Source organism: Hibiscus syriacus, unplaced genomic scaffold (assembly GCF_006381635.1).
Source record: "Hibiscus syriacus cultivar Baekdansim isolate YM2019G1 unplaced genomic scaffold, ASM638163v2 tig00112614_pilon, whole genome shotgun sequence".
NCBI classification, from domain to species: Eukaryota; Viridiplantae; Streptophyta; class Magnoliopsida; order Malvales; family Malvaceae; genus Hibiscus; species Hibiscus syriacus.
Window position 1 is genome coordinate 391,380 of NW_024063369.1, and position 25,850 is coordinate 417,229.

Here is a 25,850-nt window from a genome sequence, read left to right on the forward strand (position 1 = left end):
ATGATTCACCTATCTATGGTGAACTTTACCCATAAAGTAACAATTGACCAATCAATGCTGAGAAAATACAAGCAAGCTTAACTAATATTCTCGTATATGGCTATTTGATAACTCAAATATATAATAACATCAATCATCTTTTAAGTACCAGGCTCAACATTCGACATTAACATGATCTTCATCTCACACTCACAGTCCAAGATTGCAAGATCGCTTCCTATTTTTTACCGCCTCTCGTTCTAAAAGCAACAGATGGGAAAAGAAATAGACTACATGCTCACCTACAGCATGCGATATCGGGAACCTCAGGATTCATGATTAAACAATCCAAACCCAGGCCATTAATCATACAAGACGGTAAAATCAATCCTAGAACAAAGCTGTCTACACATCAGACTGACACAAATATTTGGAAGCAAAGGAACAAAGTTAACGGCCTCGACCGCGTCCCCGTCCACGGCCACGACCACGACCACGTCCCAAAGGCTTCCCTGATTTTGAAAATGCATTAGGAAGACCAACAATACTCAAAGAAAGAAAGAATAAAAGCTTACACAAGAAGGAAACTTTCAGATAGGGGAAAATGGAGCCAGAAAGAAATAGCAATACCAGCTGTCGGCTTCTTGGGTTTCACCCTAGGTGTCTCTTCAACCAGCAATGTCTCAAGATTTAAGCTGTCAGGTAGAATATAGTAGCGAATGTTGTTACCCCTCACGCTAAGGTGATCTAAACTCACTGGGTTTTTCCCCTTCAGTGTAAGTTTCACTGTTTTCAGATGGGTGTTCATACTGACATCCACACCTAAAACAAGCACATCAAATCAAATATTCAGAAAACTTGCATGCTAAAATGTTATGTTCAACAAGGAAATCCCTATGGTATAACCAATTTTAAAATTCAATACTCATGGTAAAAGCAGATTCTATCCAAATTAGAAACATAATCATCGGTTTCATACGAACTCCCACAATTCAATAAGCCGAAGAAGAGAATATGACAAACTAAACAAATATAATCATGTTACAAGAAGCCATCCAATAAACAACATGAAAAGAAAGTGTGCATATAGTAATAGTCTCAGCACATACATCAAAGTATGCAAATGAGACAATTCCATCTTATACACATAACCAACTAATAACAAGACACCGTATGTGCGAATCAATCTGAATGCTAAATAATTTATCGAATATAAGCTGCCTCTCTAAAACGTTCGATAGACGTAAGCATACCAAGTCCAAAACCAGTTCAACTCACAAGGTGATAACAAGTGCTATCGTCCATGAACACCTAATCTATCACATATTTTAAAGTTTGTTATACCAAAACGAAAGGTGCAGATTTCACAATTGAGAAGGGAATTACATTATTACGGTGAGCATTACTCATTGTAAGAAGAAAAAAAATGGAAAACAGTCAACCCTAAAAATTTATGGTCGACAGAGAAAAATATTTAGCAAATAATCTTCCGAATTTACGACTTCGCTAAAACGAAGGATTAGGGTTTAGCTAAACCCTGACGAGGATTAGAAAAGTGGAAGGGAATCAAAAGGAACCTGTAATGGTGCCGTGAACAACGGTTCCATTCTTGAGCTCAATCGAAACCGTTTCATTGTTCAACTTCATCAAAAACCTGCTCAATTTGTTTATTTTGAAATCAGGTCCATTATATTAACCATCAAAAAATAAAATCTCCACATGAATTCGTACAAACAAAGAAAATGCAAAAAAAAAAGTATAAAAAATAGTGATAATCAACAAAATAACCTGACGAGCTTCATGTTAGGGGAGAGTTAGGGCTTGAGGCAAAGGCGAGAGAGGCTATGGAACTGTGCGAGTAAGCGGAATAATTTAAGGCTTGGGCCAGTACTGATATATTGAGTTTATTAAAACTAAAACGACGTCGAAGCAATAATAGCTGCCTTGGGCCAGACTTCTATTAGGTATGTGCCCAAAATTCTGCTGCAGACTTCTATTGTAGAATAAATTTTAGGTTGAAATTTGATTATGGTCCCTTTAACTTGCTTATGTTTGTGTTAGGTCTATGAATTTAATTTTCATATATTTTATTTTGTATAACCATCTAAATCCAATTTATCGATTAATTATTCCGATCAGGTATTGCATTGACCCATTACGGAGCCAACCCTCTTAATTCCTAACAATTCTTAAAGATTACAGTAATTTACCTACTAAATCAACTGGCTCTCTCGACTTTAAGATGATGTTTTATTAAGTCTCATAACTATTAAAAGTTATAAAATGATTATTTTATTATAGAATGTTGATTTGTTGAGCCCATTGACTATTAAAAGTTATAAAATGGTCATCTGACTATTTATTATGTTTTAAACTCGTTTTTTTTCATTAACAAATTAATTGTCGTTTGATCTGAACGTTAATATGATGACTGAGATATAATATTTGTTTGAGAATCTGAGATCGAATTTTATTATATCACAATCAACTTTTTTAAACGGAAAAGGACGAGTTTGAAACATAATAAATAGTCAGATGACCATTTTGTAACTTTTAAAAGTCGGGAGACTAAATAAAGAATCACCCTATAGTCGGGAACCATTTCTATACTTTACCCTTTAATCATCTACTTTTATAATATTGTTATTTAATCTAATAATTAATATTTTTCAAAATGAATACATAACCCATACACAATTAAGATAAACTTTTATTTGGAATTCAAGAAAAGTACTGCATCATACAAATATATACATACACCATGCTGCTGAATGCAGATTAATCTTTCATAGCTTATTACTCACAGATTGCAGACATCAATCAATTCTGAAAGGTAAAAAGAAGAAGTTTGAAAAGCAGTGTATGTAATGAACCAGGGCCATGGCCGTATAATCTAAGCATTAGACGTGAAGTTGAAGTTGGAGCAAGTAGTTCGCCTGCCCAAGAGTGTAGCACTGAAACCCAGCCTTGAAGTTGCCAAATCAAACTGCAGAAGAGTGTTCTCCAATTGGTGCCCTCCAATAACAATGGAAGTCCTTGGGTTCGATCCGCCATTAACAAATCCAAGGCACAACACATCCGTGCTGACCTCAACCATGGAGTTCGCACCAAAAATCCTCCAAAACACGTCCTGGTTCTGCAACACGAGATCGATTGATGGCACAGCTGGTCCTAAGCGCGTGCTTAAGATGTTGCTCGAGCTGAAGCACACTTCAAATGGCGCAATGCCGGGGACCCTCGTGATGTTCATGGCAGCGGCTTCGTTAATGAATACCTCGGTGGCGACTTTGAAGATCGAAGCCTCGAGGACGGTGTAGGGATCTACTGTGCTGATTTTTGTGCCCCCGACACCTTGATTGTCTATGGATAATAACGTTGTGTTCAACGAGACGGTTTTTTTCATTCACTTTGATGGACTTTACGCCGATGAAATATTCGGCGGAGGGTTCGCCCATGGGGAAAGCGGAGGCAGTGCTGATGGGGTTGATGAAAAGTGGTGTGAAAGTAAGCGATTGTGATGCATCGATTCCAGGGAGGAACACGTATGGACCATCTCCGAAGAAAATGACACCAGTTGCCAAGGTTGAAGACGACAGGCAAACGGCGAAATTCCTATGGAAACTAAAGGCGGCAACGAATTGTGAAGGGAGCCCAATTCTAGTCCTCCCCAGCCCAGCCATGCCGGCGACACCGTTAGCCAGATCTTGAAGCAAGAAAGTGGGTGCACAAGCGAAAAGGAACCTGGGTACACTGACCACCCTACCGGGATTCCTCCCATCGGTTGATTGAAGAGACACGACATCTTGGGCAACCTCACCGGAGGTAGCTGTGTGGGTCACCGAGTTATCAGGGGTGACGCCACATGTGTTGTTGTTGCATCCCGGCCTTGATGCCGAGAAGCAATCTCGGCAGCCATTGGCTCCGGCCAACGAGCATTGCGCTGAACGGCACCTGGCGGGACGGTACGTCGAAGAAACGTAATCCCGTTCGCAATCAACCCACATAAACCTGCCACCGAGATCGACAACGAGGTCGACGGGCTCAAGGGGTTTCCTTTGGTCAATGGTGGTGAGGTATGGAAGTGTAGAAGCATCTTTAGCGACGGGGATCACCAGTGCCTTGGGGCGGAAAGACTGCTGAGCTAAAGATGGAGAAGAAATGTAAAGTAACAGACAAGTGAAGAAGAAACACCGAAGGGAAGCCATGGGTGTGTACAAATCTCGATATGATGAAAGGGAGATGAGTGCTGAAAATCAACGTTGAAATCAAGCTATATTTATAGCTGAGCTGATTGCTGAAGACACGCTTCCCACCGCCTGAAGGTCAAAGCAAGCTGCTACAAGCAAATGCTAGCCAGCCAGGTGCGGTGGACGTGACGGCATAGATTAGAGAAATCTGGACTTTTGACCATATTATCTTAATCCATTTGCACTTGAACTATTAATCAACTTTAAATTTTGTATAATTTATATTTTTTTATTTATTAGATTTTATTATCATGATATTATTCATTACTATTTTTAATTAATTATTTGTAATTGATTTATTAATCAATTAATCTATATCGGTTTTTGTAGAGACTTGTTATAAAAATGATCTTCTTAACCCAAATTATTTTATATACAAACATAAGATTCGAACACTTAATTTTATTTAAATAATTTAATACCTCGTCCTACATACGATATTTCAAAGTGTTATGCTTTTTATTATATCAATAAGATATTATCTTGTAATAATTGATTATCATAGCTGACAAAATTGTTTTAAATAATTCAATTTTTTATTCCAAATAAATAAATTGTTTATCAATGTTATTTTTCTTTCATAATTCAATCTATTTCAGTATTAAATTCAATATTTTTATTAAAATTATATTGTTCATTCATTTTTAGTTTTTTTTATGATTCTTTTTAGTTATTAGTGATAGTTTTATTCTTGAATTTGTTAGAGAATTTAGTCCTTAAACTCTTTGTCTCTTTTAACTTTTAATTTTTTTATCCAATTTAATATTTTAAAGAAAAAAAGTAATAAATCTATTAAATTAATGTCGATTATTTTTTTATTAATTCCAACGAATTATTTTTCTTTCCACATGTAAGATGGAACAAAAGTTTTAGAAGGTTTATATTTAGGAACGATCATTATATTTTGTCACTCATTATTAGATTCAATTTGAATTTAAAAAATTATCTGATCTGAAAATTGAATTATTTTTAAGATATATATTTAAATTTGATTCAATTCAACACATAAATATATAATTCTTATTTTTATTTAATAAAATAAAGATATAATTAAAAGTATATATATAAAAAGAGAAATATCATTATAATTATCATTAAATATAGGAGAGATAATTGTATTACCGTACGAGGTCTAAGATCTTTTAGTCTCATCATAAACTCAAATATTTGATCTTATAAGATTTGATTAGGTCAAAATCCGTCTCGTCCGAATAACATTTATATCCCTAATTTTAGAAGATTTGCATTAATAATTTTAGATTTTAAGGAGGTTATGAGTACAAATTTGAATAAAAATCTCATAACTTGGTAGCAAGTAGCTATAGATGTATATATGTTCCGCATACGAAAGCTGGAAAAAGCAACCGAAAAAGATGAGCTAACGAGCGTCGGGTGCATCATAATCGCCATCGACCTTGGCATGAGTAGGTGACGCTGCATTTTTCGTCGACAACGACGGTATACTTATGATTAGGCCTCCAAAGGAAAGGCGGCAAATGAACCAGAATCTCTCACACACACACAGAATCAATCTGCTTCAGCCATTCACAACAGTAGCATTGTTCCGGTGTCTCGTGAACCCCATGCTTATGCTTGTGCCTGTGCCTGTGCCTGTGCGATCCACTACCCTCATCTCCATCTTCCGACGTCGGGGGAGGGGGAGGCGGCGGCGGCATCGGAAGTATAGGCACCATCGCACACGCGAAGTTCACCAGCTCGATTTGGGACCTGCAGAGTGGATGGCCGAAGGTTATTTGCTCGGGATTTAGGGTCAGATTATTTGACAGTGCGGCGAAGAAGATGGAGAAGAGAGAGAATATAGTAATCCCGAGCTTGGCTGCCATCGTGGAGAGCTTTTTATCTTCAATATTGGGTAATTTTTGGACCTAAAAAAGAGGGGATTTGATGCCTCAGCATTGGTGTCCATTTCAATTTATACTCCATGAACTTGTTGAATAAGAATATAGAAACAGGGGATGACCAAGAGAATGAGGTGATGGTTTGGAAGAGTTCGGGTTCTCAACGGGTTTATCTGTTCATTCATTTATAATGCATTCCTATCATATGAAGATTTTGTTAGGTGAAAATTGTGTTAATAACATACATGCATGCACTAAAATGAAATATTATTACTAGGGTAAGATACACAAATAGTTCCGAATTAGATATCATTATTTGTTGAATCTCCGACTATTAAAAGTTATAAAATGATATCCGACTATAGTGTGTTGCTTTATTGAGTCACCGACTATAAAAGTTTTGAAATGGTCACCCGAATATGTTCCAAACTTGTAATTTTCTATCAAAAATTGACGATTGCCAGAGCTGGATGTTTACTTGTTGACTAATATATGATAAAATATGATCCCATAATTATTTGAATTATATTTTATAGATCGACTATCCGTTTACATTATGTCGCCAAGCCAGTGTTTGAAAATAACGACGGTGCTAATAAACATCATAAAAATATTATTTTATCATATCTGAGTCATCAGGTTAACGTCAAGTTCAAACAACCTTTAATTTTTTAAAGAAAAATGACGAGTTTGGAACATATGAATAGTCATGTGACCATTTTATAACTTTTAATAATCAAAGACTCAACAAGATAATACCATATAATCGAAGGATTATTGTATAATTTTTAATAATTGAGATTCTCAATAAAGTAGTGTCTAGGTATCATTTATATACTTTACCCTTATTATTGCTATTAAAAGTCAACTTGGTAAATATCAAATTTTAATCTTTATCTTAATCAAATATATTATTTGTTTTAACTTTCTAGTGTTCTAATTTAAAAGAAAATACTCCAATATTAGTAAATTAAGGGAATCTCAAAATTTAGTTTTGATGAGATTTTATTTTTATTTTTATATGTATTGAAAATAAATAAATGATATTAAATATTTAATGATTAGGAAATCAAAATGAATAAAATTAAAAGATTTAGTGATAAAATTCAATTATTTTAAGTTATGTGACTAAATAGAAACATATTAAAAGTTGAGTGAGGAAAAAATAGGAGTTTACCCATAAAATAATTATAAAATACTAGTAGCCACTCTTCTTCTCCAAAACTCTCTCCTCGTCCTCTTATATTTTTCCGATCATTCTCCCCTTATTGTTTGAAAAGAGAGGTTATTTCTCTTCTTTTTTTCGTCGTTGATTTGTGCTTCTAACTTTCCTGGAAAAAAACTATTTTCTTTTTCCTTTCTTACGGTGAAATTCTGTCTTTTTTTTCCTCTGCAGCCAAACAGAGCATTGTTTCTCAAGTTGTCTTTCCTTCGTTTGATGTTTGGATTGCTTTCTAATTACTGTTGTTCTCTTTTCTAAATTAATAAATCTAATAAGGAAATTATTAATTTTAAACGAAAAATTGGTCTTGTATCTTTTTAATCTCCAACCATGGCACTAGGGTTTCTGTTTTTGGTTTATCTGATTCTATAATACTTGTATTTTATATTAATCCTATTTTCTTCCTTTGTTTTTCTCCATTATGCTGGAAGAAATTTGATCACTTGAAGGTCACTTCACATGTAAATTGTAAAACATGTTATTTTATTGTTTCTTCGATTCTGTTTGAAATAAACTATTGGTAGTTTTACATTTGCTTAACACGATTACAATTATGGTTCTCATCGTGCATACTTTATAAATATTGTGTAAATTTTGTTACTTTATCTGCAGGTAGCTTTCCAGAATGGGATTTCAAAAGGTTTATAAATGCTTGATGCAAATATTCCCGCAGGTACTTCTTTTAACTCATTTAACCCAATACTGTCATTGATTTATAAATGTGCGTGCGTGTGTGTATATATACACCTTGATGTGTGTGTGTGAAGCACAAAGTAGTAATTTGGAAAAAGAAATGTAGCAAATATGCAGTAAAAATATTTTTCTTACACCCTTCTGCACAGGTTGATTCGCGTATTCTAAAAGCTGTTGCTATTGAGAACTCTAAGGATGTGGATGCAGCTGCAGAGATTGTTATATCTGAGATTCTGCCTTACATGTCTAGAAAAACGGTGGCTGCTAGTTCTTCCTCACGGAAACCTAATCCTCGCCTGCCTCCAAGTAGAGGTATTCTTTTTCATGATTTGGTTCTCGAATTGTTTTATTCTAAATAATGCTCAGTACTGTGGATGCAGTGTTGTTGTAGAATTAGTTGTTTACCTGTATGTTCAGTACTGTGGATTAGAGGGTAACTGCCATTTTGTCCATTTCTGTCTAGTAGTAGTCTATTGGGACTTATTCATTCATTTCACCTTTTTACTGTCATATTTTTTTTTGGTTGAACTTGAAGCTTTTGATGAGGAAGAAGGCAATCAATTGAGGCAGCAAAAGGTATTGTTGGTGAACACAGCATGTTCTCCTACAGATCCATTGTCGGAATCAAATGAAGTTCTCGGAGCCATTGGTCTTGCAGGTGCCACTACCGGTGTGGGTTCTGTTGAGGCATCAAGTGCAGCGAGTACTTCAAAAATCCATGAGAACAACAATAATGAGCCTGCTGATGTTGAAACCGATGAATTGATTTTGTTGGGGACCACAGAAAAATGTGCTGAAATTGGGAAAGCTAAATCTATTGTCAGCCTGAGTGCTTTAGGGATTGATAATCTTCTGCCTTATGTGAATCTTGAAATTAAGGGGTCTGGGTCTAAAGACCAAACCGTAGCCATTGAAGATGGGATTGTGAGGACTCCTCATGCTTCACCAGACACAGCTGATAATTCCACCTCACTTCTGGAGAATACTGATAGCAGTGGCAGCTATAATGATATTTTAAATTTATATGGGCCTGTAGATCTGAATGCTGTTTCATGCAGAAACAGTTCATTCAATGGAATCTTGATAGGGGAAGAAAATGCCGAGGCTCTTCTTGTTCCATCATCTTCTCTAGAACAAATGGCAGAAGCCCTGGGAGCTGGCCTTCATTCTGAAATCAATGATCACTCTACTGGTTCTGAGAAACTAGGAGGAGGTTCTATAGAACTGAAATCCCAGCAGGATCCCATCAGTGATATGGGCAATATTGAGGATGATACCATCAATCCTGTTGTTAGTAGGTCTAGTCAAACATGCAGAATTGATCTACGTGAAGAGGTCATTGAAGATGCTAAAAATAGCGAGGTACTCTTTGCTCCAAACCTTTAACTCTCTTTTGTTAAATTTTGATGCTAAATGGGTATGAGAATGAATCCTCTGCCATGATAACTGTGTCAGTTGTGGCATGATGTACCTATTAGGTTTTGAATTCCGATGCTATTGCTTATATAAGAAGCTATTCATTATGAAAAGTTAGTTCATTTTTTCTTTTGTTTTATTTCGGGAGGGCATATCCTTAGCTTACCATATTTTGGCGTAGAAAAACTTGTTTCAGGCCATGCAGTCGATATTGGATTTGATGAGAGAAGTTGTACTTCAAGAGGAAGCTGCAGAACTAGCAAAAGAAGAATGTACCAAGGGTGGTTTAGATATTCTCGTCAAGGTGGAGGAACTTAGACAGATGCTGGCACATGTAAAGCATGCAAATGACATGGTCGTGCACTTGTTAACAGTCACATTTTTTTAATTACTGTTAAGAGTATAAGATTATGTAGCTCTATGATTCTTTATAGAGTATGAAAGCTCAGTTAATGTTATCTCTTTTTCAGCATGCTGGACAAGTATTTGGGGAGAAGGCAATTCTAGTCGCTGAAGGAAGGGAGCTTCAAAGTCGCTTGTTCAGCTTATCAGAGGAAAGAGATAAATCTCTTTCTATTCTCGATGAGGTATTGTAGGAACAAATTAAATCATCCGGTAGATATTTAGTAGAAATATTGCCTTGATATGATTTGCTTTGGTATGGTTCATTTGTTTGTTATCTGTATGCCATAAATTATCTTTATATTGATTGTTCAATATGTTTATCCATGCATGAGGCATTGGAGAAGTTGGACAAATTTTATGACATATATCATCTTGTGCAATGAACTAATGTTCGGTTGACTTTCTTGTCCTGTGATAAATCAACCATTTCTTGAAACAGATTCATCACAGAACAAGTTTCTTTAGAGATTTGTACCGTAGATCATCCTGGGGATTTATGGTGTATTTAACCAGGAACATGATATGGGCAAGACATTGAGCTAGTTATACTCATTCTTTTACCTGTATGCTTCTATCCGCAGATGCGTCAAACCCTTGAAGCTCGGGTAGCTGCTGCAAAGGAGTTGATGAAAGTAGCGGAGCAGGAGAAGCTGGAAAAAGAAGAATCAGCCCTTGGTGCTCTTGCCAAGCAAGAAGCTATTATGTCAAAAGTGGTTCAAGAGTCCAAGATTTTACAGCAGGAGGCAGAAGAAAATTCCAAGGTAGCTTTCATTTCTATGTAGTCTGTATTACCTCTTACTAGTCTTAAAAGTTTGAAATAGATTACTTATTCGAACTTACTATTTTCTATGTTACGCTCTACTGCAGTTACGAGAGTTTCTTATGGACCATGGTCAGATTGTTGACTCGTTACAGTAGGTTTTCTTGTCCGGTTATTTACTTTTATCAATCAGCATGAAACATTTTCCTCATACCATTCCTGATTTATGAGTTTGTTATAAAACTGTTGACTGGTGGAAGTTTTGAATTTGCAGTTAATTTGATCTGTTATTGGTAGTAACAAGAACGTAAATTTGCAGTGGGGCAGATATATGAATCACAGTATATATGATAGTGTTCGTCTGGTATTTAGGATCCATCGGCACCAAAAATATTCAATTCCTTGTGATAGACTGGGTCGATACATGAATCATATTTATTATTTTGTGGATATATTTCAAACTATCTTTGTGTTTTTAACATAACAGCTCCGATTTTCTGTTCATCCTTTCTTCAGGGGAGAAATATCTGTTATTTGTCAGGATGTGAGATTGCTTAAAGAGAAGTTTGATCAGTGTATCTCGTCGAGCAAATCCATATCCTCAAGCCGAATCGGCTGCATCCTGGCTTCCCCCAGTTCATCTCTGGAAAGCACGGCCGGATATCTTGGTACCGAGCAGGGAGAGACAGCTAAAACCCTAGAGAAGAGAAGCCTAACACCACCCGTCGATGTGCAATCACCGAAAAGTAGATCATCGGACGAATGGTTCAAAGCTGATGACAAGGACCTAATCGAATGGTACAAAGCTGATGACAAGGAGCTAATCGATGAAGAGTGGGAATTTTTCGATGATGCCGAATTCAATATAGCAGCACAGTGAAGCTATCTTAATCGTTGATGAAACATAATCAAGTCCCATCCCTCGGCTATAAATGGCTTTTACAAGTTCGCAGTTTGATGTTATAACAATGTGCATGCATGTAATATATATATATATATATATGATGATAATTTAAAAGATACCGGAACAAAAACGATATGTAATATATATATGATGATAATTGCAATGTGAACTATCACACCTCAATTTCGCTAATTAAATTAACGGTTTAGTTAATAATTTTATTTAAAAAGTAGTATGAAATCAGATTTAATTATTTTCACCGTGTTGGGGGCTGAATTTACCTCTAGAAAAAACCAAGAAACAAAAATATTTTACTTTAAATAATAATCTGCCATCCAATCATTCATGAATGGATATGATAGAAACAAGTACGGATGTTGTTTGATAATTTAATGTGAACTAACACAAATATCTGGGAATTTTATGCAGATTTCGGTATATAATAAATGTCAATTTGATGTAAAGCAAAAAGATTTTGTTGTTTCAATATCCCACGCATTATGTTGTGAAGCTGACTCGTGGCTTCCTCTCAATGACTTTCAACCCAATTCAAGTCATAAAGAAAAATATTTAGTTTTAATTTTGTTCGTATCTGATTTACAATTCTTATCATGTTTACTTATTTAAAATTTAGGATAAATTACACGTTTTAGTACTTAAATTATCAATTTTAATCAATATTAATACCTAAACTTCTGATTTTTTAAAATTATATTTAATATTTAGTTTTTGTTCATTCAAAATATCCGACATTAAAAATTTAACGGATGGACTCGTCGATCATCGCGTTTATAGTTGATGGTCATCACATATGTTGATCGATGAAGCCTAAAATTTTCAGTTCACACCTTTTTCAACCATCTGAACGTGATTTCGGCCTTCGTTCCACCGTCAAATGTCTCAATCTCCTCGAATCGATAATGGAGTATTCGGCTTCGGTCTTTGTAGTCAACTATCCGATAGACCTGAAACTAAACTATATTGATCGACTCATTATTCTCTCCCGGTCCACCGTTTAAATTGGTCGTCCGTTCACTAAAACTTTATCCCGTTAATTCGTATATTAAGTTTTTAACGATTAGTATTAAAATAAAATAAAAATTAAACGTTAAATATAATTTTAAAAAAATTAAAAATTAAAATATTAAAACAGATCAAAAGTTATAATTTAAATATTTCATACCATACACTTCGGACCCAAGTGCTCATACGTCAAAGATCCTCTTTTTCATAATGGCACTTGTTATCTCCATATGCTTCCACTTGTATGAGCATCACTCGTGCTTAGCTGAGTTAAATTTTTATTCCTTTAAAAAAATAAAGGCGCACTCGCCTCCCATCCAACACGTGGTTCCCTCAAGATATTTTGGAGCCCCGAAAAAGATATATCGTATTTCGCGATATCCGCGACGCGTAACGTCTGACGTTAGATTCTCCACCACGGCATTCCACGCAACGCCCTTTCAACACGCGTCTACCTTGCTCAATCGTCACCCACCACGTGTTGAGAGTACTCAGAGAAGTAATCATCCATTTGGAACACGACACGTGTACCTTCGTTTTACTGAGTTTTAGACCTCTGATATTTAGCCTTTTAGGCTCGTTTTAGTACCATCGCTGTCTGGTTATTCAGTGTTCTGTTCTGCGCTTCTTCAAGAAAATGAGTGCCACCCAAAGGCGCAGGCTTAATGATGAATCCGAGTTTGATGGCTCGGGGATACTGAACGAGCGAATTCTTCTACTCGTCTTCGAGTCTGTCAAATGGGACTTACAGGTCCTATGTTTAGTTTCTTCTGTGAACCAAAAGCTTCGAGCTATAGCCAAGAGGATTCTATGGCGAAAGCTCTGCGTGTATCGAGCACAGCGGATGGTTCCAGCATTGGCAAACGGTGCCCCCAATGGAAGAATTGGTGGCGGGTGGGATGCGCTCGCGAAGCTCATGTTTTTCTGCAGCGGCTGTGAGTCAACTCGTCATTTCAACGTGAGTCGGCCTACTCCGGGTCATTTCGCCCGATCTTCTCGGTTTTCCAAGACGTCGGGTCGGAGCTTCTTGGCGAAAAGGTGCCGGAGTGATCTGTTGTTCGTAAGTGATCCCTGCGAGCATCCGGTGGGGGGTAACGAAGACCATCTGGGGATATACCGAGGGGTATTTCGGGGATTCATGAGATCCAAGACCAGAGCTTGCTTAGTCAGACGGCAAGTAGCGTTCGAAGAGAGCGTGAGGTGTCCTTATTGCGGGACCCGAATCTGGAGCATGACGGCGGCTCGGCTCGTCCCGAAGAGCGCGGCTGGACGGCTCGGTTCCGGAGACGGACGGCTGGAGTATTTCGTTTGTGTAAACGGGCACTTGCACGGCGCTTGCTGGCTCATACCACTGTCGTCCGATGAAGAGGTCTGCGACGATGGAAGCGAAGAAGATCTGGACGGTGATTATGAGATCGACGGGGACGCGTGTAGCCATCAGACGGTGACAGACGGAAGCTCGAGCTCGTTAGGGGAAGATGTTTTAGGAGGTGGACCCATCGATTGATTGCTAGTTCTAGTTGCTAAACTTATAAGTAGAGAAATTTTTTGCGAGTATTTTAGGGGGGGGGGGGGGGGAGAGAGAGTAGCGGATCACATCGTCCATTGTTTCGTTGGTCTATATCATTTTCTCTTTCCTCTTATTTGATGTAAAATATGACGTGTCGATGATGGATTGGGTCCCATGATTGTGCATCTTCTTACTAAATAGAGACTGATTTTATTGGGATTGAAAATTGAGATTCATGTATTTATTGATCGATGGATATGGAGGTCTTTCTTATTGTATCATTTATGTGCCCAATCTAATAATAAAGGTCATCTATCTATCTAAATTTTTTTATTAGTACAAATGATAGTAGCAACTACATAGTTCTTAATAAGGTCTCTCGATCAGCCTGGAAAAGTTCCCTTACTGCATCAAGAGGGGAGTAGAATGAATGGAAGTGGAAAGGTAATGACCAAGCAGCTTTCGGCAATTCGTCGGCAAGCATGTTACAACCTCGGAGGTGAAGATCAAGACAGTATTCCAAGGACGTTCAATGATCTCACAGGTGCGCATCACCAATGGGGAGCTAAAACCAAATTCTGCCCCGGAGCAATTGCCGAAAGCGCCTGTTTGCTGTCCGATTCTACAACCAACTCTTGAATTCGCAAATCCTGGGCTAGACTCAGTCCCACAAAGATTCCCCATAACTCAGCATCCAAAGTTGAGCAAATACCAACGGGTTTGGAAAACCCAACCCAGCTACCAATTGAATCACGAAGGACTCCACCACACGTACTAAGTCCCGAATTCGATCGCCTGGAGCCATCAGTGTTTAGTTTGAGCCAACTCTGTTGTGGAGGTTGCTAATTCGGTGGTCGTTCTTGATTCCTTCTCGTCGACAGGTGGACGAGTCGGGCTCGGAGAAGCTCTTGGTGCATTCGTAAGCTTCTATGGAGCACATTCTCTGATTCCATAAACCCCGCATCGAAAATCAATCTATTCCTTCGAGTTCAGAGATTCCATAGAATCAAACCAAAGAGCAGGTCCCAATCTACTGGATTAATCGGAAACAGACACTGAGTCGAAAGATTACCTTCAACCCAATTTAGCAACTGATAAAATTCAGCTTGGTGATCAAGTTTAATTAATCTATTCCAAACATTCCTGGACTGGCTGACAAACAATCCCGGAAGATGTGCATGGCTGAATCAATTGCGGCGCCGCATTCCAAGCATCCCGCATCCGAAGACATATGCTGCCTCACACGTTCTTCGTTCGAAAGAAGGCTACCCCTGAACACAATCCAAGGGAAATTTTTAACCCGAGGGAAACTAGTATACCCAGCAATGGTCTTCCAAATCTATCTATTATCTAATTTATGTTTTAGTAATATAATAATTATTTTTTAAAATTATATTTAAATTTTATTTTAATTCTTTGTTATTAAAACATCAAGAGAAAAGTATACAAATGGTCCTTCGATTATGGGATATTATTTTATTTAGTCCCTCAACTATTAAAAGTTACAAAATGGTCATCATACTATTTATTATGTTTTAAACAAGTCATTTTCTGTAAAAAAAAAATCTGATGGTATTATGAGTTGAAATGTTAATCCGTTAACTTTGATATGATATAACTTAATTCCATAATCTGAAACGACTTCATATTCTGATAATCATGTTAACGTCCAGTTTAAACAATCGTCAATTTTTTAAAGAAAAATGCCAAGTTTGGAACATAATGAATAGTTACGTGATCATTTTATGATTTTTAATGGTTGAAGTACTTAACAAAGCAACATTATATAATCAAAGGACTGTTTTGTATCTTTTAATAGTTGAGGGACTTAATAAAATAATATCCTATAGTCGGGGATCGTTTATGTACTTTGTCCAAAAATTTGTGATTATATTCATATGTTTTTACAAGAACAAACTACTTGAAAAACACTAGATATGAGAAATCAATAATCATATTCAACATCAGCTCGTTTTATTTTTATGCAGCAAGCATTAACATTGTATCATCAAGAAACGAATGAAAAAGCATAGTTGCCGTTTGGTGGTTCCTTCTCAGAGAAACCATAATGATAAAGAGCGGCTGCTTTGTTTTTTGGTGTGATGGCGACCAATTTGAATAAACTGGTGGCTATCATTATCCATTTCTCAATGAAATATGATCACGGCGGTAGTGACGGTGGCTGTGCCGGTGCCGGCCGCAGCCTCACGTATTTTCCTAACCGCAGTCCTCCGAACTCGCTAAACATTCTCGGCGGTTCAACATTACTCTTCTTGTCGAACCGACGACCAAACCCGTGTTTATTCTTTCTCACGCCATGCTGCGGGTCCTTAACATCACCATAGGCATTTGTTTCATCAGTGAAACGACATTTTCGGTTGTTTTGCCGGTGGTTACGAGGAGAACGACGACCACGGTCGTCCGGCAACTGACTTTGAATGTCGGGATTCTTGTCATGGGAGTAAAGCTCTGCTTTTTTGCCAACCTTTTCTGATATTGTCTGAATGAGCACCGAGGGTTGCACCGTACCCCGAACGGACACCAGCCCATTTTTGGAATCTATGTCGATTTCGTACAAGTCTAGATCACAAAAATCAAACAACAACAACAACAGTAAGAAATGTTTTTGAAAAAAGTGTTGGTCATTTTAGGAAAAATACCATTGATTTTCTGCAACTTTTTCTTCACTTTCTCGGGTCATGTTGAACAACACTGGATATTCACTTTCAGAACACACGTCTGAAAAAAAAACATAAAAACATGAAAAAGAAACAATGGGTATTAAACACACACACACACATATATATATAAAGAGCAGATTAATACGGGGATATTCGGACCATCTGCCATTGGAACTTAGAGAGCCGAAGCAAAACAGAGAAAAATGAGAGTGGCTTGAAGTGTGTTGTAGCCGGCTATTTTTAAAGTAAAAATGGATGATTTTCACCCTTTTGGGTTAGAAAATATTGATTCTTCAGTCTTTCAAATGGAAAAATAATTATTGATTTCCATAAACAGTAGAAATTTAATGTGTTTAAAACGTACTTGAAGAAGATAACGCAACTGACATTCCATTCAAATCAAGGTTTGACTGTGTGTAAGTGCACAATTTCCGGAACTGAAATGGGTGATATTTGGTAAGAATTTTTGTTTTCTTTTGAAAATAACTAAAATATTTCATTCGTATGGACAAACGTCGTGCCAATGACCACTGAACAAATACAGTCGAAACTGATTATCGATGTATTCAACTAGTTATTTATGTACTTAGCGAGAGAGATGAAATCAATTGTTCGTAGAAACATGATAAAGAATTTGTGTTTATGTATGAAATTTAGTTAACATGCTAATCAATTTTTTGTTTCACCTCGATGAGAGTTTGTATATTTGGAACTCCGAATATCGCCGCGATGAATTATTATGAAAGGTGATTTTATGGTTGGGATAAAAACGAGTTGAAGAGCTACTTAACACATCTATGGCAGTCTTTGCAGAATGCTTATACTTGCCATGTTTTGGTCACAGACGCTTACCTGGATACAGAACTGCTTGGCTTTGGGATAGCTGAAAAGTGCACGAGACATGAAAAAATCCTGAAGCTTCTCGTGTCTGGATCAAATGAATTAGAGAAACGGGAACTTGATTTATCTTTTCTATCTGATTTGACGAGACTTCAACCAGAGATGTTTGGCATACATCAACAGCCTTATGATTCTTATCTAATTCATCTAAGTATCAAAATTGATTCCCGATGCCTCTACCGGACTTTTTTGGAGAAATGATGCACAATTCGAAAGTTGCCGTTAACCCAGATGGTCAAGTGGTGCTTACAGCTTGTGGGACTGAGATGAAAGACGTCCTTTCAATCGTTGCTGACTCAACTAAGTGGAGAAAGCAATCATCCCTGGTCCCGTACTTTGATCGGTATGGCAACTGACACCTAGTTCATTTATATTACATGAAATCCGAGTACAAACAAACAGGGCTTGAGATTAACTAAATGTGCTGCTCAGGTTTAATCTTGTTTTAATGTAAAACTATAAGTTGATTTCAATGTCTGAAAGGCATCTGGTGCTTGAAACATTAACTAAACAGGAAACGGATCATGAAAGCACGTGCTGATACTAACCTGTCTTCTCCACAGTTTGAAGTTGAGAGTATCGCACCTCTGAAAAGGTATGTGATTGATCATCTGTTTCAAGAATGTTTGATTTCGTCCTACCTATGTTCGACATAATATTTTTTTTCTATAAATTATAGTGGAAACTTTCTAGTTTAAATCATTGGAATTTATCTTGGTTGGAGAGATCTTGAAAGCTATGCATGCAATTGCTACGAGGCGATAATGACTAGCGAGTTACTATTCTTCATTTATATTAACTGCATTTCAGACCATTGCTATGGGATGAATACTGGAAATATGTATCAACAGAAATAGAAATTAAAACGGAGTGCTGAACAAAAATATGTACATAGGAATTAAAATGATAAACGGAATATGGGTCCTAAAAAGCGATTTGATCTTATACATTGTGGAAATGTAGAACTTTCTACAAAAACCACAGTGTTGGTACTTTCTATGAAAATCTTTTGTTCAGAATGTTTTTCTATTTCTCGTGTTCTCTTGCATCACCTCTTTTTCGACAGTCCTGAGAAAATCAAGCTGAAGCCATCACCAAAGAAGGGTGCAGGGAGAGAGATCTCTACAAGAACTATTTCCATGCATGTGAGTGCCTTATTTCCTTGATGGTTGATATAAGAGACGGCAAGGCAGAACGGCAGTTCTTTTCCTTAGGAAATCCGGCCCCGAACTTCCTCAGCTCTTGACCCAATTCTCTGCTAGCATTGCTGGGGCTGGTCTTGCTGTTCTTTTCACTATTATTTTTGAGGTTGCTTGTGGGAGGGTTCCATTTGGTACATCTAAACTATTTAGCACTGGCCTCGCCTTTGGATTAGTTTGGCTCTCGCGGGCAGTCGACCGACTGAGGGACACGGTCGTACATATCAGCAAGAATATTAGCAAGTTGGATCTGGTGGAAGAGGAGATGATTAAGAGAGTGGGGAGAAGCTTAAATCAAATCTATTTCAGAGCTGCGACCTTGATGGCTGTAGCAGTGCTGAGGTTTGTATGAACCTTCTTGAGCTGCAACATTGATCTTGGATGTGGATATCCAAAGAACAGAGGGGGTTGGAGGGACAATGGAACTTTGACTTATATGCTGCCCAATGGGGGTCTTATGATGACCTTGAGCACATATGTAGACCTGATCTCTGCAGCTTGTGTATGTACAACTATCATTATGCTGTAAATGGAGAGGTGAGAGCCAAGGAGTTTTACCGGTACTAATGCCTGCCTTGGGGGTAAAAAAGAACCATACCTTCTATGTTATGATGTTAATATAACTACCATTGTCTTTGTACTTGAAACTATGTATCCTTGATTGTAACTTGTATTTTGCATAGTTCGCCGGTAGAACCATCGAAATGCCTCCGAGTAAGTCCACCGTTGCGGTTACATCAGTAGTCCTCAGAAAAACATGGGGCCTCAAAAGTGGTCCGAGGGTTATAATATATCCACCATTCAGCTAGTGTGAGGGACATACACCACTGCCTCGAATCAGTCGTACGACTTCAAAGGTTCCAGGTTTTGCAATCGCCTATGCAGTTGGAAGAAATCAGATGCTTCAGCTCCACTAGTTTACCATCTACCTAAAGCTAATTGTTGATGTTTTTGGCTCTGTGAACCGCCTAGCCGCTCCCAGCAGGGCCAGGACATCAACAATTACAGTGGATGTAAAGAACTGAAGTGGATGTAAAGAAACTCAGAAGCTTTGTTACAAACATAAAACTTATGTCAATTAAATCCAAAACAACGAACAGGCAAGAATGGCTCAAAAAGGCTACCTACCACGAATCTCCTTTTCGACGATCTCCAACCGCAATGGTCCAACGGATAGTGTACGGCATCAACTTTATTCAGAAAACACACAAGAGAGGAAACACCAACCTGCAGAAAAAACACTTTTTTTTCTATGTAAATAAAGGCAAACATCCTCCGGTCGAACCTGAGCACAGCTACTAGTATTACATCCACCGGTTTGGCAACTCGAATCTGTACTTTAGTCTATTCCATGGACCCATCAAGAGTGGACACGACCAGAATACCAGTCAATCTGGACACCGACGATCATATTCTGCAGAACATGTTACAATCAAGCCATTACTTATAATAGTGCTAATGTTAACGTCAACGGCTTTAACATGATCAAGATGTCCATGGCAGTCTACATGTACATGGTGACGTTCAAGTGTCTCGTTTCGTACTCCACACGAGCCTGCAAAATCGAAAGTGCGATATCATTGCAGCAGGAACGAATTCTGAACAGCAAACAAAAAAAGTTACCAATCAGTGCAATTTCAGTTCCTCCTATGGCCTAAGCAGGGGGATTGTTAATTTCGTCATACGCAACAGCCGTATAAATAATTTATAGTACTTTATATATATCTTATAATATTCTCTTATGTAATTATCGTTTTCATACACATTTTAATGAATTTGAATCGAAGAATATAAATATAAACCATGTTTGAAATTAAAATAATGACACTTACAATCAATGGGTTGATTCAAATGGTAAGCAACTTGATATTGCTTAAGGTTTCAGGTTCGAGTTCTTGTGTATATAGAAAATTACCGCTGAAAGACTCATCTACCAAATCAGATGTGTAACTTGAGTCGGTCCAAAATAATTAAGACAAAATGACAAAAAATAATAATGACACTTGCAAAATGTTATTATAAATAATATATGTTCATGCAATGTTACCACAATCGTCTCTTTTTGTAATATTATATTATATTATATTTCAATAATTATTTGATAATGATTAAACATTATAATAATGCTATCATATCATTATTGTTATACGATTTCTCGTATTAAAAATATTTCAATATTTTCTTTATGCAAACTAAATTACTTTAGCGATTAATAAAATTATTGTTATTTTTTTAAATATTACGGGTTTAAGCATCAATAATTATAAAGATGATTGAACATTTATTATCAAATACTTTAAAATATTTAGAACATACATCACTTTCACTTTTGTCACCTTCTTGTCTCTATCATAATTATTATTAAAATCTTACAAAACTACTGTTTATTTATCAATTTAACAACAATGACGTAACAAGTTAATTGTATTATATAATTTTATATTTTAGTCTTGAATTATAACCAAAATATCAGCAGAATACCAATTGGATTGATTAAGCGATAAGCAGTTGATACCGCTTAAATAAGATTTCAGATTCGAATCCTTGTATATTTATAAAATCTCCGCTGAAAAACTCATCCGTCAAAATTAAATATGCGATGCAAGTAGATCTAGATTAACTAGAACAAAGCCTTGAAACCGAGACCATAACAAAAGTAATATCAGTAGAATGTTTTCAAAAAAATTTAATGGTAATTCAAAAAATAAAAAGAATATATAAAAATAATCTAAAAATCATGAACTACTAAGCTTTTCTTTTATTTTTTAACTTTTATATTATTATTATTATTATTAATATATTATATATATTTATAGCATCTTTTATTTTCAACCCTCATGTGACTGGTTTCCCGCAGAAACACCTTCCTCGGCACTGATACAAAGCTTAAACTCGTGTACTTGTAGGAAAACTTGTTCAAAGAAAAATGATTGATTATGACGTGCAAAATACCAAGTTTACATGGCATTGTACCATTGTTCAACATGACTATTATTTTCAATGACATTAAAAAGCTGTTCAATGGATTTTTTTGGGTGGAAATTGGAGCAAAACATTCTGACTGCTTACAAACCACCGGAAATTGAACAAAAAAAATTCAGTAACACCCCTTTCTCATATCACTGGCAATCATCCAAACTGGAATGGCAACTTCTTAGCTCACTACTTTGGATACCACACCAGCACCAACAGTTCTACCTCCTTCCCTCAAGGCAAATCTTTGTCCTGTTACGCATTCATGACAAGCACCATGTTAAGATGGGTCTTCTTTTCTAACATAATTTTCAGAGCTCAATAACAAGAGAAAAACATCATTCTTGGCTCAGGAGAAAAAAAAAAAGAAAAGGAATGATGTACCTGCTTCAAGGGGCACAGGTGAGATGAGCTCGAAAGTTGCAGTAACGTTGTCCCCTGGCAGAACCATCTTAACACTTTCAGGTAATTCCACTTTTCCAGTTACATCTGCCGTCCTCAGATAAAACTGGGGCCTGTAATTTGATTCAAACGCTGTATGACGTCCACCTTCATCTTTTGTGAGAACGTATATCTCTGCCTCAAACCTTTTGTATGTCTTCAAGCTTCCAGGCTTGGCAATTACCTAAACAATACAAATTTACCATCAATATATATAGATAAATATGTATATTCTTTCAACAGCTAATAATGAACATTACTGAAAAACTCTTCTATCTTGTTCAACATAAAAGATTCCTCATCATGAAAGCTTCACAAGGATTAACATGAAAACGGAAAATGTGACTTCAGAAAGCATATATATTATGGATATATTAGAGTCGCTACAAGAAGCTCTATTTGTTGAAGAACTAAGGGGATGCAAATAAAAGTCAAGTAGGTGCCATTTACCATTCCACGCTGCACATCCTCTCGTTTTAGTCCACGAAGAAGAAGTCCCACATTGTCTCCAGCCTAGTAGAAAACACGTGTAAACATACAGTTCAACACCAAATGTAAACGAGTCTTAACATGACCAAGTCTCTACAAAAGTTCATTTACCTGTCCTTGATCCAATATTTTCTTGAACATCTCAACCCCAGTAACTGTAGTTTTTAGAGGGCCACCCTGCATAAGAAAGCTCAGTTTTAGAACTGACGGTTAAAGGCATTTTAATAAAATAGATCAACAAAACCATTCATCAAACAACCCTTGTCAAGCAGACTTATTCAGAATAACGAGTTTCAGAACATTACTCAGTCCAGCAAACCTGTCTGAAGAAAATAAATACCGAGTTAAGAAAATGAAAAAATACCAACATACAAATATACCTGCGTTAACCCCAAAATTTCTACTTCTTCACCAACTTTAATGGTCCCTGCTTCAACACGACCAGTTGCAACAGTTCCACGTCCCTTCAGAAAACAAGTCAAAATGATACTCCAAAATTCAGTTTCTGTAATGCAATAGTAACAATATTCTATGACATTTACTCAAAAAATTTGCTCAGACACGCAACAGAATGGAATTTTACTCAAATACAGAAGGGGAACAGATATGATTGCAATTCCATCAAAGAAAATGTGCAAGTAACATTATCATATTTTTTAATAAAAAGCTAACATTTCCAAGAATTAAGGCCCCCCATGTCTTCATCCTAGCATGAGATAGAGAACTAATATTATAGTCACAACTTAGTTACTTGACATCTAATACAATCCTGAAGGAGTTTAGATGGCTAAAAAGCGGAAAAAAGACATAGACAGATATTAACCAAATCCACAAAGAGAGCTTCTACAACAACCGATTCAGCAAAGGCGAAAGAAATAACTAGCAGTAAGGAAAGAAAATGCATGGCACGCTACCTGAATTGAGAAAACATCTTCAATTGGCATCAGGAAAGGTTTGTCAAGTTGGCGCACAGGGTCAGGAATGTACTGATCTACGGCCTCCATTAGTTTCAAAATTGCATTTTTGCCTATTTCCTCATTTGTACCCTGTAAAGCAGACAATGCGGATCCCCGAATGATAGGAATTTCATCCCCAGGAAACTTGTAGAAGCTAAGAAGCTCTGTTGCAAATATAAACTTATGTGAACTAGTTCCAAGAAGCCAAATCAATGAACACACAAGAATAACTCAAAAGGCTACTTACCACGAAGCTCCATCTCCACAAGCTCCAACAGCTCTGGATCATCAACAGCATCAACTTTATTCAGAAAACACACAAGAGAAGGCACACCAACCTGTAGAAGAAAACATTTTATATGCAAATAATTTATCTCTCATCTGAAACCACATGCAAACATCCAAGATAAATAATTCAAGCAACTAATAGTAGTGTATCCACCTGTCTGGCAAGTAGAATATGTTCCTTAGTCTGTGGCATGGGTCCATCAGGTGCAGAAACAACCAGGATACCACCATCCATTTGAGCTGCACCAGTGATCATATTCTGCAGAATATTTTATGGTTAGGCCACTTCTCTTAAGAGGTTTGACAGTTAGAATAGTGCTGTGCATTAATAAAATAAAATATGAAACAACAATTCAAGATGATTAGTATCGGTGCCTAAGTTTGTGAAGATGGATAAACTAGCAGTAGAAGTAATATTGAAGTTGTAATAAGAGAACAGATTTTTTTTTTGTGTAACATCTCCAGCAAGGTTTCGCAGCAAAAGATTCTAGAAACATACTTTTATTTGCAATATTAAGTTAAGGGCTTACTTTAACGTAATCAGCATGACCAGGGCAGTCTACATGAGCATAGTGACGCTTCACTGTCTCGTACTCCACATGAGCCTGTAAAATCAATTCAAGTGTGATAACACTGCAAGGAGAAAAAAATTCAAGAGAGCAATTGCATAAGACTTATTCAAGAGAAGACAAAAATTACCAACCGTTGCAATTGTAATTCCTCTCTTCTTCTCCTCAGGGGCCTTGTCAATTTCATCAAACGCAATAGCCTTGGCTTTTCCTTCGTCTGCCAGCACCTATTCACAAAATTCCAGTACCTATCATCAGATCATTATGTAACGCTAATAACGGCTTCATAACTATTCAAAAGTGAAATATTTTTTGTGGAGAGAAAACGGAATACTAAGCATATCCATAAGCCAACCTTTGTTATTGCGGCAGTCAGTGTGGTCTTCCCATGATCAACATGCCCAATTGTTCCTACATTAACATGAGGTTTTCTGGAAAAGAAAACGATATCAAACGTTAAAACTAAAACCCATTTCCCACCTCTGTTCTTGTCATTGTTTGTATATCATGTTTCAAAAGTTAAAGAAAGTGCCTTTTTTTCAAAGCACAAATTTTCACCAACTAAACCCCCTAAAAGAACTAATATACCCCACACCCCCCTCCCCGGAAAAGGTTTGAGAGTTGAAAGTAACAAAGAGAACGATATTTAATTTATTCAGAAAAAGGAAATGGAGAGAACTAACGTGCGAGTGAAAGTAGCCATGGATCTCCACCAAGGGTTAGCGTTGTCTGGAACCGCCGCCCCATTTCCAGAGAAGAAATTGGAGACTGAGAAGCGGGAAGAAGAGATGGAGACAAGAGAGGACCAGTAAAACGGGGAAGAGAATGAGAAAAGGCGCCTCGAATTAGAGTTTCGAAGGGCGAGAGCAGCCATTTGATTATGCTTTAGACTTTGATCTGTTGTTAGAAAAATGGGAAATGGGGGGATTTTACTGCTGGTTTCGGGGAAGGGTTTTAGTATTCAATCGTGTTATTTTGTGTTGAGGGTTTTAGAGTGGAAGGAGAAACAAAAAAGGGGCTCCCAGCCCAATTATCTTTGTTTTTGGCGGCCCCAACACCAATCACTCATTTATTTAAATTCAAGGGTAAAGTACAAAGAGGTCCCTGAACTTTGATCCAATGCTTAATAAACTTTTAAAAGTTACAAAATTATCGTAATAATTATGAAACTGTTACAAAATTGTCATTACAATGTTATAATAATCGATTTTGATAAATTTAATGAATACTGTATAATATTTTGATCAAATATAGTGACCATCTTGTAATAGTTTGATAATTTTAATAATTATTTTATAATAATTCAATAAATTTAGTGACGATTTCGTAATGTTGC

At 36.8% G+C, this 25,850-nt stretch overlaps 5 protein-coding genes and 1 pseudogene across 5 annotated transcripts; 3 read left to right on the top strand and 3 right to left on the bottom strand.

Annotated features, from left to right (window-relative positions):
- Positions 1-189: 189 nt before the first annotated feature.
- LOC120182071 (small nuclear ribonucleoprotein SmD1a-like) lies at positions 190-1,842 on the bottom strand. Its single transcript, XM_039187099.1, has 4 exons — positions 1,768-1,842; positions 1,557-1,633; positions 610-801; positions 190-491 (listed from the first exon to the last, which is right to left on the bottom strand). The coding sequence occupies exons 1-4, from the start codon at positions 1,779-1,781 to the stop codon at positions 430-432; spliced, it is 345 nt and encodes a 114-aa protein (XP_039043030.1). The 5' UTR covers positions 1,782-1,842; the 3' UTR covers positions 190-429.
- Positions 1,843-2,835: 993 nt separating this feature from the next.
- LOC120182067 lies at positions 2,836-18,155 on the bottom strand (annotated as a pseudogene).
- LOC120182063 lies at positions 7,295-11,544 on the top strand. Its single transcript, XM_039187092.1, has 10 exons — positions 7,295-7,369; positions 7,920-7,980; positions 8,150-8,312; positions 8,536-9,362; positions 9,598-9,771; positions 9,887-10,003; positions 10,403-10,582; positions 10,689-10,735; positions 11,098-11,176; positions 11,219-11,544. Exons 2-10 carry the CDS (start codon positions 7,933-7,935, stop codon positions 11,459-11,461), a joined length of 1,878 nt encoding a protein of 625 aa, XP_039043023.1. The 5' UTR covers positions 7,295-7,369; positions 7,920-7,932; the 3' UTR covers positions 11,462-11,544.
- LOC120182069 (EID1-like F-box protein 3) lies at positions 13,115-14,070 on the top strand. The gene has a single exon (XM_039187097.1). The coding sequence runs from the start codon at positions 13,146-13,148 to the stop codon at positions 14,013-14,015; it is 870 nt and encodes a 289-aa protein (XP_039043028.1). The 5' UTR covers positions 13,115-13,145; the 3' UTR covers positions 14,016-14,070.
- Positions 17,755-19,365, top strand: LOC120181986. Its single transcript, XM_039187015.1, has 5 exons — positions 17,755-17,942; positions 18,114-18,194; positions 18,666-18,744; positions 18,779-19,140; positions 19,296-19,365. The coding sequence occupies exons 1-5, from the start codon at positions 17,770-17,772 to the stop codon at positions 19,363-19,365; spliced, it is 765 nt and encodes a 254-aa protein (XP_039042946.1). The 5' UTR covers positions 17,755-17,769.
- A 2,352-nt stretch (positions 19,366-21,717) lies between these two features.
- Positions 21,718-25,443, bottom strand: LOC120182066 (elongation factor Tu, mitochondrial-like). The gene is made up of 12 exons (XM_039187095.1): positions 25,198-25,443; positions 24,870-24,945; positions 24,649-24,741; positions 24,476-24,550; positions 24,100-24,204; positions 23,905-23,995; positions 23,616-23,821; positions 23,082-23,165; positions 22,813-22,878; positions 22,663-22,725; positions 22,156-22,396; positions 21,718-22,023 (listed from the first exon to the last, which is right to left on the bottom strand). Exons 1-12 carry the CDS (start codon positions 25,386-25,388, stop codon positions 21,953-21,955), a joined length of 1,362 nt encoding a protein of 453 aa, XP_039043026.1. The 5' UTR covers positions 25,389-25,443; the 3' UTR covers positions 21,718-21,952.
- Positions 25,444-25,850: the final 407 nt, after the last annotated feature.